Genomic DNA, 13,237 nt, shown 5'->3' with positions numbered 1-13,237 from the left:
AAACTGGCAAAAAATAAAAATTTGTTGAACAGTGTTATTGGAATTCATACTAGCATTAGCCAAAGCACCCCTATCTTCCCACCACCAATTCTTGTGTCAGTCTACAGTTTAATTTTGAATACCAATAAGTGCTGTTCCTGCTCATTGGTCGGGAGGAAAAATATATTCAGTTCACCCTATTTGTCAGGAGGAAATTAAACAACCACTAGGAGGAAGGGGATGGGAGATGGGCTCCACACTTCCACTGCTCGTGTAATTAGCCAATGCAATGGCCTGCTTCTTCTTAGAACATAATCTGGTCAAAAGGTAGGAGGTTTAGGGAAAGTAACCACACCTCTTGATCACCATCTCAACATGCACTGTTGCCAATTCTTTCACATCATTTAATATAAATATATTTTTAATATATTTTTATATATTTTTTTAATATAAAACACACATGTTGTATACATATACATGGTATGTGAAAATCTAGTATATGCCTCAATGATCTATTCAATGCCCAGATAGAAGACTAAACTTTAAAGAAATAATGAGTACCACTACAAAACATTTTGTATACAGAGTAATACACAGTATCCAGTAGTAGCATGAAAATCTGGTTACACATTAGGCAGTCCATTGTCTTAGAGCAATGGGGGGTCAGTTTGGAGGACATCCATGCGCTTGTAAAATGGTATTATTGGAGCAATTTCAAATCTCTAAATTTCCCCACTGTCTTAGCAGAAAAAAAGCTTGCTGCGTGAATCAACCATATGATGTTTGCCCTGGATCTCCCTGAATTTAGTTTGCACACATGTCAAAAATAGCCCCCTTAAGTACCAACTGGGAATTTCAGTTTCCTCTAGTCTGCTTTGTCATCTCCTGGGTCACTTTGTTAATATTAGGAGAGTGTTCTAACCATTCAAAGACACAAACTAAAAACTAGCAAGCTCCAGTAACTTAGCTGGCAAAATGACTGCCGTCACTAATAAAATTAAAGGGGGCTCACTTAGATATTTGTCAGATTATTCTGTAACAATCCAAACTCACATTCAAATTGCCAGCTATTGTTTTTTAGAAAACGCTATAGTTAGTGGAATATCATTCAATGCCAAGCTATAGTTGGCATACGCAATTGCAGCTTCTTTACAGCTTAAAGCTTTCAAATGACTCCGAGTCCTTTGTTGCTGCTGTTCATATACAGCTGAGATGGCAAAAAAAATCTGCACAGGCAAGTCCTACTCCAGTGGACAGGTGCTCATCTCTGCTTATCTGCAAGTTAAATTTACCAGCTACAACATACTATATCATTTTATAGATGATTATGTAGATCTTTGTATTATTCTTACCAGTCCTTCACTTGGCTTAATGTTGGATAGCTGTACAACTTCCAAATGGGCAGATTGAGAAACCAATGGATCAGAAGATAGAGATATGATGTGGTCACAAACACCAGACAAGGTTTTGCACTAAAGGGAAAGAGAATTTTGAAATTGTCATAAAAGGTTAATGCTGAATACCTGCTTTCTTTTGATGGGCAAGACAGAATTCATATTGTAGATGACTTCTAATGTAGGGAGATAGAGAAATGTTCAGGGTAATCAAGATAAAAATCTGATTAAGGCCTTAGCTAGTGGATGTTACATATCATGCTCTGATATAATTGGATATAATGAACTATTAATAAGGATCTATTTTATCTCCAGCTCGCCGTAATCCTGAAATCTACTTAAATGAAAGTTCCTTGAGATTATTCAGGAAGCAATTTAAAGCTAAAATTGATATTTAGCACTAGCTGAATCACTATTATTACAGACATATTAGGAAAAGAAGAGCACAAAGAAAGTGCAGCTATAAAAAACATTATAAAATGCAGTAGAAAAAAAAGGGGCCATTTGAAAATCTCACACACCTCATTAAGTGTCTGTATCAAAAAGCTGTGTGCTTGTGTCAACATTATCAGTCTGGCATCAGTTTTTGTTGCTTCTAAGAACATTCAGAATTCATTGACCGGTGCCCTTGACCTGCAATTAACCTTCTCCTGCCCTGCTTTAGACCAGATTTAAGGAGGTTTTCCATTCTAATAGATTTGTATGGGAACGTAAAACCTACTTGAACTGGACAAAAGTCCATTAACACAGGACCTGAAAAAACATGGTTTCTACTGCTTTGCTTTCCTTTTGAAAATTGATTCATAGTTCCCATCCAGATTTGCTTACTTGAAGAAAACAAGTACGAGGAGTAGGACTTCTGACTTGCTTTGGACTTTCTTGCATACCTAATTCAGGCAAGTGTCTCAGAATGTAGGGGAGCCAGAAGAGAAGTATAGCAGGCAGGCAACTATTGTTTCTAGGGGGAGCACAGCAATGGAAGCAATAATATTTCTTTCATGACAGGATTATTTTAATACTGTGTAGGTGAAGATCATGACATGGTAATATCATATTTTCAAAATGTGAATGCTTTGTATTTAGTTTTCCAGTAAATGATATTGATTATACTAATGTATTGTTTTCAAGGGATTGTGCAGCTGGTGGATGTCATATGGTCTTTGATCCTCCCAATATGCAGTGGTATCTGTAAAATGTCTTTGATGGCTAGGGTGTTCAGCCACACTGTCAGATTAGCAACTGCTAAAAAGGTACAGGTTCTCATTAAGAACAAAGAGTGGCAGATGTCTTTTTTTAGGCTCTATGACAGAGAAGTAGTGAAGAACTCAAGAGCATTGAAGTGAACCTGTGACCGGGCTATGGACATTGATGTATTTCCATATCCTAATAAGCAGTAAATGAGTTTTAAAACAAGTCCTTACTGACCTCTAATTGCATGAGCTATTCCACAATGCTTACAGCTAGAGAGGCCTGTGTGGACATGTTTAAGAGCTAATTTATGGTTTGTAAGAACAGGTACATGTTTGCAAATCTGTAGCCTGGCCACAGGTTCACCTAAAGAATTAGGGAGTCCTTTGGTTATTGCCCAGATTGTGCCTTCCTCCAGATGAGAGACTTCGGAAAGGAACAAATACTTTATAGATGTGCAGGCTTTGTATTAATCTAAAAATCCTCTCTACAAAGCCATGGTGTAATAGGCAGCCTCAAACATGAGGTGCAGGGGAGGACAGTGGCTCAATATTAAAACACTGAAGAAGGCAACATTTGCAAAGCGGAACACCTTGGGTGTTGGGGTGCCTAGGGCACTGAAATAGCTATCAAATGATAGGTGGAAACCTTCAAGGATCTGAGTTAGTTCCTACCAAGAGTTTAACAAATGTAAAGTGGCTTACTTTTAGAGAGTTATGGTACCAGGCTGGGAATAGAAAGTCACCTTTGCATAAATATCCTAACTAACCATATCCCTGTCTATACTTCTGCAGTCAATATTCCCACTGCATAAAAACAAGCTTGCTGGAGACCAAGTCACCCATCAAAGATTACACTGGTCTACAGAATTGATTAGCTTGTAGCCAGGAAACACCTCAAGCCAAAACAAATATAGACCACCAGGAAACATAAAACATTAACCCTGCATCACCAGGGCATAAATATGTATATTCCGTTTATAATAAATAACCAAATACCAGAGTTGTAGGTGGCATTGTTTTATTCAGACATGGCTGTTAACCACTGCAGTGCTGAAAGTCTCCCAGCAGGATCAACTAAAACTAAGGTTTTGTTTTAGCTATATAAACTTGCTGTGGAAAGACTGAAATCTGGCAATTATGAACCCTCGAAGCTCAGAATGGGCACACTTTTGCTAGTAGGGATTAAAGATTGGATAAACAAACAATATACACATTAGGCAGACTCACCACATGCAGAATCTTGTTTTCAGTTTCATACACAGTACATTCCTGGAGAGACAAAAAACGCATTTCAAGTTATTTCATAAATAAATGCTTCTACCCCGTATAACAATATGCACCGTGAGCAAACTACATTCTCATATGTGCAGAAATACAGTCAAAACTTTATCTAAATTATTGTGCAGCCATTGAAGACAGCTATCAGTATCTCCTGGAGGTCATTGATTATGAGGCCTCTGAGTATGGCAAGTATAAGGCTTGTTAAAGTGAAACTGAACTAAACTTGCTACTTTTCATCCATTATATATTAATATTTTAATCAGACAATCACTGTACATTATGCAATGCCAAGAAATGTAGTAAAACACACAGAGTTTACAAGTGAACTCTATTAGCTCGGTGCTGCCTCTGGGGACTTTATGTCTTTGAAAAGCAGACTCAATTTATATCCCTGCTTGAAAATCATAGCCCCAATGTAATTCCTTTTTTTTTTAATGCTTTCTTTTATGTATAAACTTGCTGATGTGTTTTAGAGTTTCATATCAGTTTCAGGAACCTCTGCTAATGCAACTACAAAATCTGATATAATGAGGCTTTACAACATAAAACGTATTGGTAAAAGTACCCCAGAAGCTTAGACTTTGATTTCTCTTGCTTTGTGCATTATGCTGTATAGAGATGAATGTCTTTAATATGTTTAGAAACATGAACTTCTTTCAAAGCCTGAAGAACACATGCCCCCTTTGAATCTCAAAGTTAGTAAAAGGTTATGTTTTTAATGACTATCTTTATGGAATTAAATATTGTTTAAGTGGTATGAAAGTAAATCCCACTTACAATTTAGTCTTCAAATCTCAAGGCAACAAATGTATGTGCCAGATCTTTCATTTAAATAGCTCGCAGGTATTTTCAACAAACCCATGCAGATTTTAATCAATACTAGTTATGTGCTGATCAAGGCAAAAGCATGTACTATTACAGTAGGAATATTTTTATTTTTTTTTTTAACAAAATTTTGGTTCAATTTTTAGCAATATTATATATTGGACATTGCAAATATTACATGTTATAATATTGCATAGGAACTGGTTATGGTAAGTGATGATGGATAGATCGAAAAATGTTTAAGCTATCATGATTATTGACAAATACATTCTATAACAACATTTACATTCTCTTTGATCAATAAAGTCATTACTGATGTATTATGTGGTTAAATATAGCACCAGGCTACATCTCAGTTGTGCAAGTGATAAAAGAACAGTGAAATTAAAAGTTTTTAGCAAACAGTAAAGAGATCAATTTAACACTTATGATGTCTTGGTATTTATGAATGACACTACCCATTTTATAAGCTATTGTCCACATATGCTAGCTGTTTATTACGGTATAAATTAAAATCAATATAACTTGTTGGTGCAGCCATAAAAGCTAACAGAAAGAAATGACTCAGTAATATCTTTATGTCCTTTAGGACATTTTAAAACCTCCTTGACTTGGAATGGTTAACACAAGCTCATGGCTGCAGCCATTAATTGTTCTTTTTTTTTTTTTTTTTTTTTTTAACAGTCATGATCAATTTTTTCCTTAAAAAAGGTATCCAGGTGGCTTTACAGATTCTTGCATCCTTTTTACTGTCATAGGAAGGGCAGCCCCTATTTCCTGGCTGCTGCCAGTGGGGGTTCCTGGGCTGTTCTATTACTCTGGGGAGCCCAGGACCTCAGGCTGCCAGGATAGATAGATCGATAGATAGATAGATAGATAGATAGATAGATAGATAGATAGATAGATAGATACAGTAGATATCAAGAAAAATATGTTCTCCAATCTCTTCTGTGACTAATCAATTGTCACTTCCAGTTTCAGAACCATCATTTCCCGGTCATTGTAGCTGGGGAAGCAGGTAATCAAGCATGATCTGTGCTTGATTACCTGCAAAGGAGGGAAGGAAGACATTGGAGGTCTAACAAACCGCTGTCTCCAAAAAAAAAAAAAAAAAAAAAGGAGTACCTGCCGTCTGTCCATGTCATCATAAAGGGGGGGGGGGGGCTTGCTTGCCCCTTCATGATAGCAATAAAGTTAAATTAAAAAAAAAAAAAAGTTTAAAAAAAAGTGATAAAAGTTTAAATTTATTTCCTGCACATACATGTAAATGCACACGTGCACATATGTCCTGCATGTGTATGTAAACAGCATTTGCAACACACTTGTGTGGTATTGCCACTAATTACGTGAATGCAATAATTCTAGAGAAATTATTCATAGCAACTGTAAACTGATAACCTATAAAAGGACTTTTAATGCATTTTAAAGAGTCACCTATGAAAAAAAACTTTAGGTATCACAGTTGCCATTTCATGGGCAGGCTAAATTCTGGGTCATGACATGTTTGTAATATAAAATATGCAGTTGCTTCGAGTTTAGATTCCAAAATAAAATGGGTATGTGTGCACTAAACTTCATTTTAGCATATTTTGTCCTGAAATTGTGTGTTTAATATACAGCTGCTTCAAAAAAATTGCAATGGCCACCATTTTATTCTCCATGACCTCTCTTTCTTGAGAAGAGGAGATTAAGCGGGGAATGATCAACATGTATAAATACATCAGTGGTTCATATAGTGAACTCGGTATAGTTATTCACCCTGAGGTCATCACAGAGGACAAGGGGGCACTCTTTATGTCTGGAGGAAAAGAAATTTAATCTCCAAAACACGGAAAGCTTTCTTCACAGTAAGAGCTGTGAAAATGTGGAATAGACTCCCTCAAGAGTTGGTTCTGGCCAGCTTAGTGGATTAAAAAAGGCCTGGATTCTTTCTTGGATACACAGAATATAATTGGTTACTATTTATAGGTAAAGTTAATCCAGGGAATATCCAATTGCCTCTCGGGGGATCAGGAAGAAATTTTTTACCCTGCAGGAGCAAATTGGATCATGCTTTGCTGTTTTTTTTAGCCTTCCTCTGGATCAACTGTGGGTGTAGGATTATAACTTTTTTTTTTTTTTAATGATTGAACTGGATGGACTATTGTCTTTTTTCAGCCAGACTAACTATGTAACTATGTAGCTATGACTTACGCTTTCAGAAAATAAATACAATTTGGGGATTATAAGTAATTTCATACATGTTAAAATCAGTATTAAAAATGAAATTGCTGCAAACGTGAAGTTGTTAAAAAGGACCAGTTAAGACAAAATAATACATTCATTATAGGCAGAGCCTTGTAGGCTGAACCAGCCCCTGGTTTCTTGGCTACTCCCATAGCGACATCATCATACTGCCATCATTACTCCCAGCGCTGTTACTGTTCACCTAGGGGCTTTGGCTGTCTCCACTTATACTATATGATCCAGCACATGCATAATATTAAATTACATTTTATCTAATGATTCAGCTTTTCAGCAAACACTGAACTCTGAAATATCAGTTTGCATGGACTAGTCTGTTAAACTGTATATTATAGGAAGGAAACCTAAATAATGTTCTCACTTAAAAGTAATTTAAATCGCGAACTGTCAAAAACTTCAAAGCTCTTGTCAAGCTCATTTATGTCATGGGTTAGGATAACCTAAGGACATTTTGTCAGCCTGGTGAATAGTTTGCTGTGTGTAGTTGGTGTACAACTAAAAAAAAGTCATCTGCAATAAAAAAAAAAAAAAGCTTAAAAAACAAATTAAATAAGCTTATCCCTATAAAGACAAGTTTATTCTGGATAGAAACAAGTGCCCCCATATTTGATTCTAGCAAATAATACAAAATGTAACGTGACAAACATACTGTGATTTTCAGAATGATTATCAAAAGCTCTTGGCTACGGTTTGCCTCTGACAAATGACCAAGGATTCATGATGAATTACAGGCCTGTGTTACAAAATATCCATTCTCTCCTAACATACCCTTCTCTGTCTCACATACAGTTGTGTCCAAAATTATTCAACCCCCACTGAAATTGAGTGTTTTGGCCAGTTTGACATTGCTTTTGATCATTCAGTCATCTTGCTTACATTTACATTAAAGAGGCACTTGTAGGTCAGACAAATATAACATAACAGTTATAATGAAATAACCACAAATGTCTTTTCTGTGCTCACAGCATTATCAGTTTTATTCAACCCCCAAGTGACATTCAATCTTAGTACTTAGTACAGCATCCTTTTACAGTTATAACAGCTTTTAAACGTGAAGCATAGCTTGACACAAGTGTCTTGCAGCGATCTACGGGTATCTTCGCCCATTCTTCATGGGCAAAGGCCTCCAGTTCAGTCACATTCTTAGGCTTGCGCACTGCAACTGCTTTCTTTAAGTCCCACCAGAGGTTCTCAATCGGATTTAAGTCTGGTGACTGCGATGGCCACTCCAAAATGTTCCAGCCTTTCCTCTGCAACCATGCTCTAGTGGACTTGGAGGTATGCTTGGGATCATTGTCCTGTTGAAAGGTCCAACGTCTCCCAAGCCTCAGGTGTGTGACGGACTGCATCACGTTTCCATCCAATATCTCCTGGTACTGAAGAGAATTCATGGTACCTTGCACACGCTGAAGCTTCCCTGTACCTGCAGAAGCAAAACAGCCCCAAAGCATGATTGACCCTCCACCATGCTTCACAGTAGGCAAGGTGTTCTTTTCATCATAGGCCTTGTTCTTCCTCCTCCAAACATAGCGTTGATCCATGGGCCCAAACAGTTCTAATTTTGTTTCATCAGTCCACAGAACACTATCCCACAACTTTTGTGGTTTGTCCACATGGCTTTTGGCATACTGCAGTCGACTCTTCTTATTCTTTGGAGACAGCAAGGGGGTACGCCTGGGAGTTCTGGCACGGAGGCCTTCATTACGCAGTGTGCGTCTTATTGTCTGGGCTGAAACTTCTGTACCCACATCTGACAAATCTTTTCTCAGTTCCTCAGCAGTCACACGGGGACTTCTCTCCACTCTACGCTTCAGGTAGCGCACAGCAGTCGAAGTCAGCATCTTCTTTCTGCCACGACCAGGTAGCGTTTCAACAGTGCCCTTTGCCTTGAATTTGCGAATGATGCTTCCTAAGGTGTCTCTTGGTATGTTTAACATCTTTGCAATCTTCTTATAGCCATTGCCCTTCCTGTGAAGAGAAATCACCTCTTCTCTTGTCTTCCTGGACCATTCTCTTGCCTTCACCATGTTTGTAACCACACCAGTAAATGTCTAGAAGGAGCTGAGTATCACAGTCATTTTAAAGCTGCCTAATTGGTGCTTATTATGCTTGATTGCTGCTCGGTGACATCCACAGGTGTTTTCAATACCTGATGGAAAGCACCTGTATGAACCTCTGTTCTTCAGAGTGGTAGTCTTTAAGGGGTTGAATAATTGTGGCAATGAAGAAACCACATAAGAACCATTTACTACTGTATTACATAAACAATTGATGTCATTTTAGTTGCATTTGGGTAGTTACAACGTCCTTGTAGGATTTGATTCTGAATACAATTCCAAATGTACACTATAGTCCCTAAACCCCTTTACAGCATTGGGGGTTGAATAATTTTGGACACAACTGTAGTTTATTGTTGAGCAGGGCAGTGTAACATAGCATTATACATCATCCACAGCTGCACCTGTATTGTTCATCCTTGTGACATATTAAGTTTGGTTAATCAACCTTTCAAAAGTGTGAACATTATTCCAGTTTTTAAAAGAATACCCAAGATACCAAAAATCTGGTCATGTGTATTTTGTCAATGTCTATGATACATGTAAGATATAAGTTTTAACAACAAAAATGTAAAAAAAAAAAAAAAAAAAAAAGTAACAAAAATTGCAATCCCTCATGAAATTAGTAGCTTGATTTGATTGAATATTTCCACGTTACATACTTCTGCATAAGAATTTAACACCTTTGGTCAGCAGTACCTCTGCTGATATGGGTCTCCTAGACCACTGGCTATTCCTTGGAGCCTTGGACTTCTTTAATGCGTACAGCCTCAGTCCTTTAACACACACAGCCTTGAGCCTTTTTGATGCACACGGCATCGGTCACACAATGGCAGCCACTGCTCCAACTGCACTCCACTCCCAACTGCAACTCTCAGCAGACCATCATTAGAAGGACTGTGAGCACTTGAGCCCATACCCTGCTGGTTGAGTTGACCCACCCCTTGCAGCTATAACAGCTTCAACTCTTCTGGGAAGGAAGGCTGTCCACAAGATTTAGGAGTGAGTCTATGGGAATGTTTAACCATTCGTCCAGAAATGCATTTGTGAGGTCAGGCACTGATGTTGGATGAAAAGACCTGGCTCACAGTATCCACTAAAATTCATCCCAAAGGTGTTCTCTCTGATTGAGGTCAGAATTCTGTGCAAGCCAGCCAAGGCTGGTCAAGGTGCAGGTAGCCATTGCAAGATTTTGCATTCAAACCCATGTATTTAACCACTTGCCACGCAGACTATGGTCAAATGACGGCCAGGCGAACACTTCGTGCCTCCAGGAGGGTGTCATATGACGTCTTTCCCGGATCGCGTTTTGCGTGTGTCCGCGGGGCTGCGCTGTGGCGAGATCTGTCACTAGTCGTGCACCTTGGACATGGCCAATGACAAATCTGTGTACCGGCCCTGTTGCCAGTATCATGTGACCTGCTGTGACCAATCACAGCAGGTCACATGACAGTCGTATACAATGGATGGCTTCCTTTCATGCCATCCATTGTATACAAGTGTGTCTAGCTGTGAATGGTCACAACGATCACATGCACAGGCTGGGTCAATCACAGCCCATATGTGTCATGTGATTAGCTGTGACCAATCACAGCTAATCACAACAAAAAAACCTAAATGAAGCGATTTCATTCAGTTAAAATGCTTGCTTGTAGCAAAGGAATTCTTTGCTATAAGCAATCAAATTGTGTAAAAAAAACAAAAAAACTGATCACTTCCCAAAGTAGTACAATGTTACTATGGTAACATTATACTACTTTGGTCATAGTGCAATATGAAAAAAAAAAATCTTAAATTTTTTTTATAAAAAGTTAAAAAAAAAATAAAGATTTAATTTTTTTTTTTTTTTGCACTGTCACCAGTCAGTGTCCCTGATCACTGCCACACTAGTTATATGCTGATGCTGTACTGCACTGGTGACAGTATGTAAAAGAAAAAAATTGTGAAAATAATGGTTTTAATTTCTTAATTTTCCGAAAAATTTCAAAAAAATTACAACTTAAAAAAAAACTTGCCACGCCTCTTATGAAATATGTTTAACGGTATACTTTGCAAATAGGGGTCATGGGGGGATTTCTGTACTGTTCTGACATTTTTGGGCCTCAAGAAATTAGATTGCTTTTCAGTAATTCAGGACTGATCAATTTTCAGATATATCCCATAGTTTGTGAACTCTATAACTTTCCTACAGACTAAATAATAAATACTGATTTGGGTTATTTTAGAAGAAATGTAGTAGAATTCTTATTGACCTAAATTTATGAAGAACAATTTATTTGCAAACTTTCATAACAGAAACAAAGAAAAATGTGTTTTTTTTTCAAAATTTTCAGTCTTTTTTTGTTAATTTAGCAAAAAATAAAAACCCCAGCGGTGATTAAATACCACCAAAAGAAAGCTCTATTTGTGTGAACAAAATGATAAAATTTTAGTTTAGGTACAGTGTTGCATGACCGCACAGTTGTCATTCAAATGTGTGGGAGAGCTGAAACCTGAAAATTAGCCTGGGCAGGAAGGGGATAAAAGCGCCCGGTATTGAAGTGGTTAAAGTATTACTAAACCCAGGATGCTGCATTCACTATATCTGGTCTCCCACAGTATACACAACATGGAAATACAAATATTTTAGTAACTATAAACTGCTAAATACATTTTCTCATCAGTTATAGCAGTCTTTTGACCTCTGTTAGCATCCAGCAGAGCACATGTTAAAGCTTGTAGGAGGAGTTTCCTTTCTGCTCTAGGAGGATGCAGAGCACCTGACATCTGGCCCTGATTGGCCCTGTGCTGATCACATGCACTCTCCCAAGAAAAAACAAAAAAACTCTTTAGCAATACACACCAAACTGATCGTGTGCAGAGTGACTCCTCAGGATAGGTCTTATCAGGAGATAAGAGGGGGACACTGGAAAAAGAGGGGGATCAAACAGCCTTTTTACACAAAGCAGATGATTAACCCCTTAGGTTCCACAGTGAGTATAACCAGCATGCTTTACTGTTGTGGGTTTAGTAACACTCTAAGCAGCTCTGGGTATGAATGCTAATGATAGCTTTTGACAACGACATTGACGAATACAACCCCTGCATTTATTTTATATAGGAGTTAAAAAATAAATTGAAAATGAGTCAGGTTTTATTGCTGTCAAAGTGACCTTTTTGGAGAAATTTCCCTTTTCTTTTTGGAGAAAAAAAATTGATCAACTTTTTAATATCATGAACTGTATATGGAGGAAAAATTATCTTCCACAGTCCAACTGTGAATTTGCAGCATTTTTAAATAACTCAACAACTTCTTACTATGCAATTGTTAGCACAGCATCTGAGTAAGTTCCTTCACTAAATAAGTATTTAGACAACTTTGTCTAAAAGAATCCTACACTACTAGAATGTAATGCTAAAGCAAGAATCGTGAAAAATGCATCGCCTTGTAATGCTGCCATTCCTAGCTTCTCTTTATTATAGCAAAGGCATGACAAGATTTTGATATGAAAGGAATGAGTGAAAAGAAAATTAAATCACAGTATGACTCTTATTTAGCTTGACCTTCACGCACAGGGCCAAAGAAAGCAAATAGCTACAGCATTTCTGCCATATTTTACTGCAAATGTCTGTTAAGATCAAACAGATTATTCTTCATTTTAAATGCAGATGTAAAATATGCCCTTTGAAACAATGCGAGGAATGGAGGACACCACAAAATGTGTTAAAACAGAATAGCGAATGTGACTGCCTTTAACCAGCAGTTGGCACAGTGCAGGGCTGGGGCGGGAGTGGTTCCAATGATGCAGCTCTTGTTAACATTCTTGAAGTGATTTTCCAGCAAATGTCAGCCTCTAAGATCAATATGTGATTTGCATTGGTCACTGTATTCGGTTACTAGCACATAGCTATACAAATCCATGTGCATACTTGTATTGCTTTGAATTTGATTTGAACAGGTTTGTATAGAAATGAACTGTCACAGACATGTTGAAATAAAAGTATATTTAAAAGCAAAAACTTTATTTTGTTTTGTGCACTTTAAAAAACACAACCCTGGAGTAAGAATCTGGTCGTTTTTACAGCTGCTGTTTTTGGCGTTTTTTTCTACAGCCAGTAAACTCCCCAGCATGTTATCCTATGTGACCATGCACACATATACTGTAATCAGCATTTTTGGCAGAGGTGTTTTTTGGCTTGAAAAAAAAAAAACTCAGAAGAGAAGTAGTGGGTTTCTAGAGGACTTTTTTAGCTGTAAAATCGCTCTAATGCTGAAAAAACGCGGCAA

At 37.6% G+C, this 13,237-nt stretch overlaps 1 protein-coding gene across 3 annotated transcripts in view; it reads right to left on the bottom strand.

The window, feature by feature from the left end:
* Positions 1-13,237, bottom strand: part of CNKSR2 (connector enhancer of kinase suppressor of Ras 2) — a 426,708-nt gene that overhangs the window by 300,512 nt on the left and 112,959 nt on the right. For all 3 annotated transcript variants that reach the window (XM_089656051.1, XM_089656052.1, XM_089656053.1), the window contains exons 6-7: positions 3,791-3,832; positions 1,332-1,451 (exon numbers count right to left, since the gene is read on the bottom strand). In XM_089656051.1, coding sequence (XP_089512177.1) covers positions 1,332-1,451; positions 3,791-3,832 — 162 coding nt within the window. The remainder of the gene's footprint in view (positions 1-1,331; positions 1,452-3,790; positions 3,833-13,237) is intronic.

The sequence above is a fragment of the Staurois parvus genome, unplaced genomic scaffold, assembly GCF_062004578.1.
Source record: "Staurois parvus isolate SC_StPar_1 unplaced genomic scaffold, SC_StPar_1.0 ptg000884l, whole genome shotgun sequence".
NCBI lineage: Eukaryota > Metazoa > Chordata > Amphibia > Anura > Ranidae > Staurois > Staurois parvus.
This window is presented reverse-complemented; position numbering and strand designations above follow the sequence as displayed.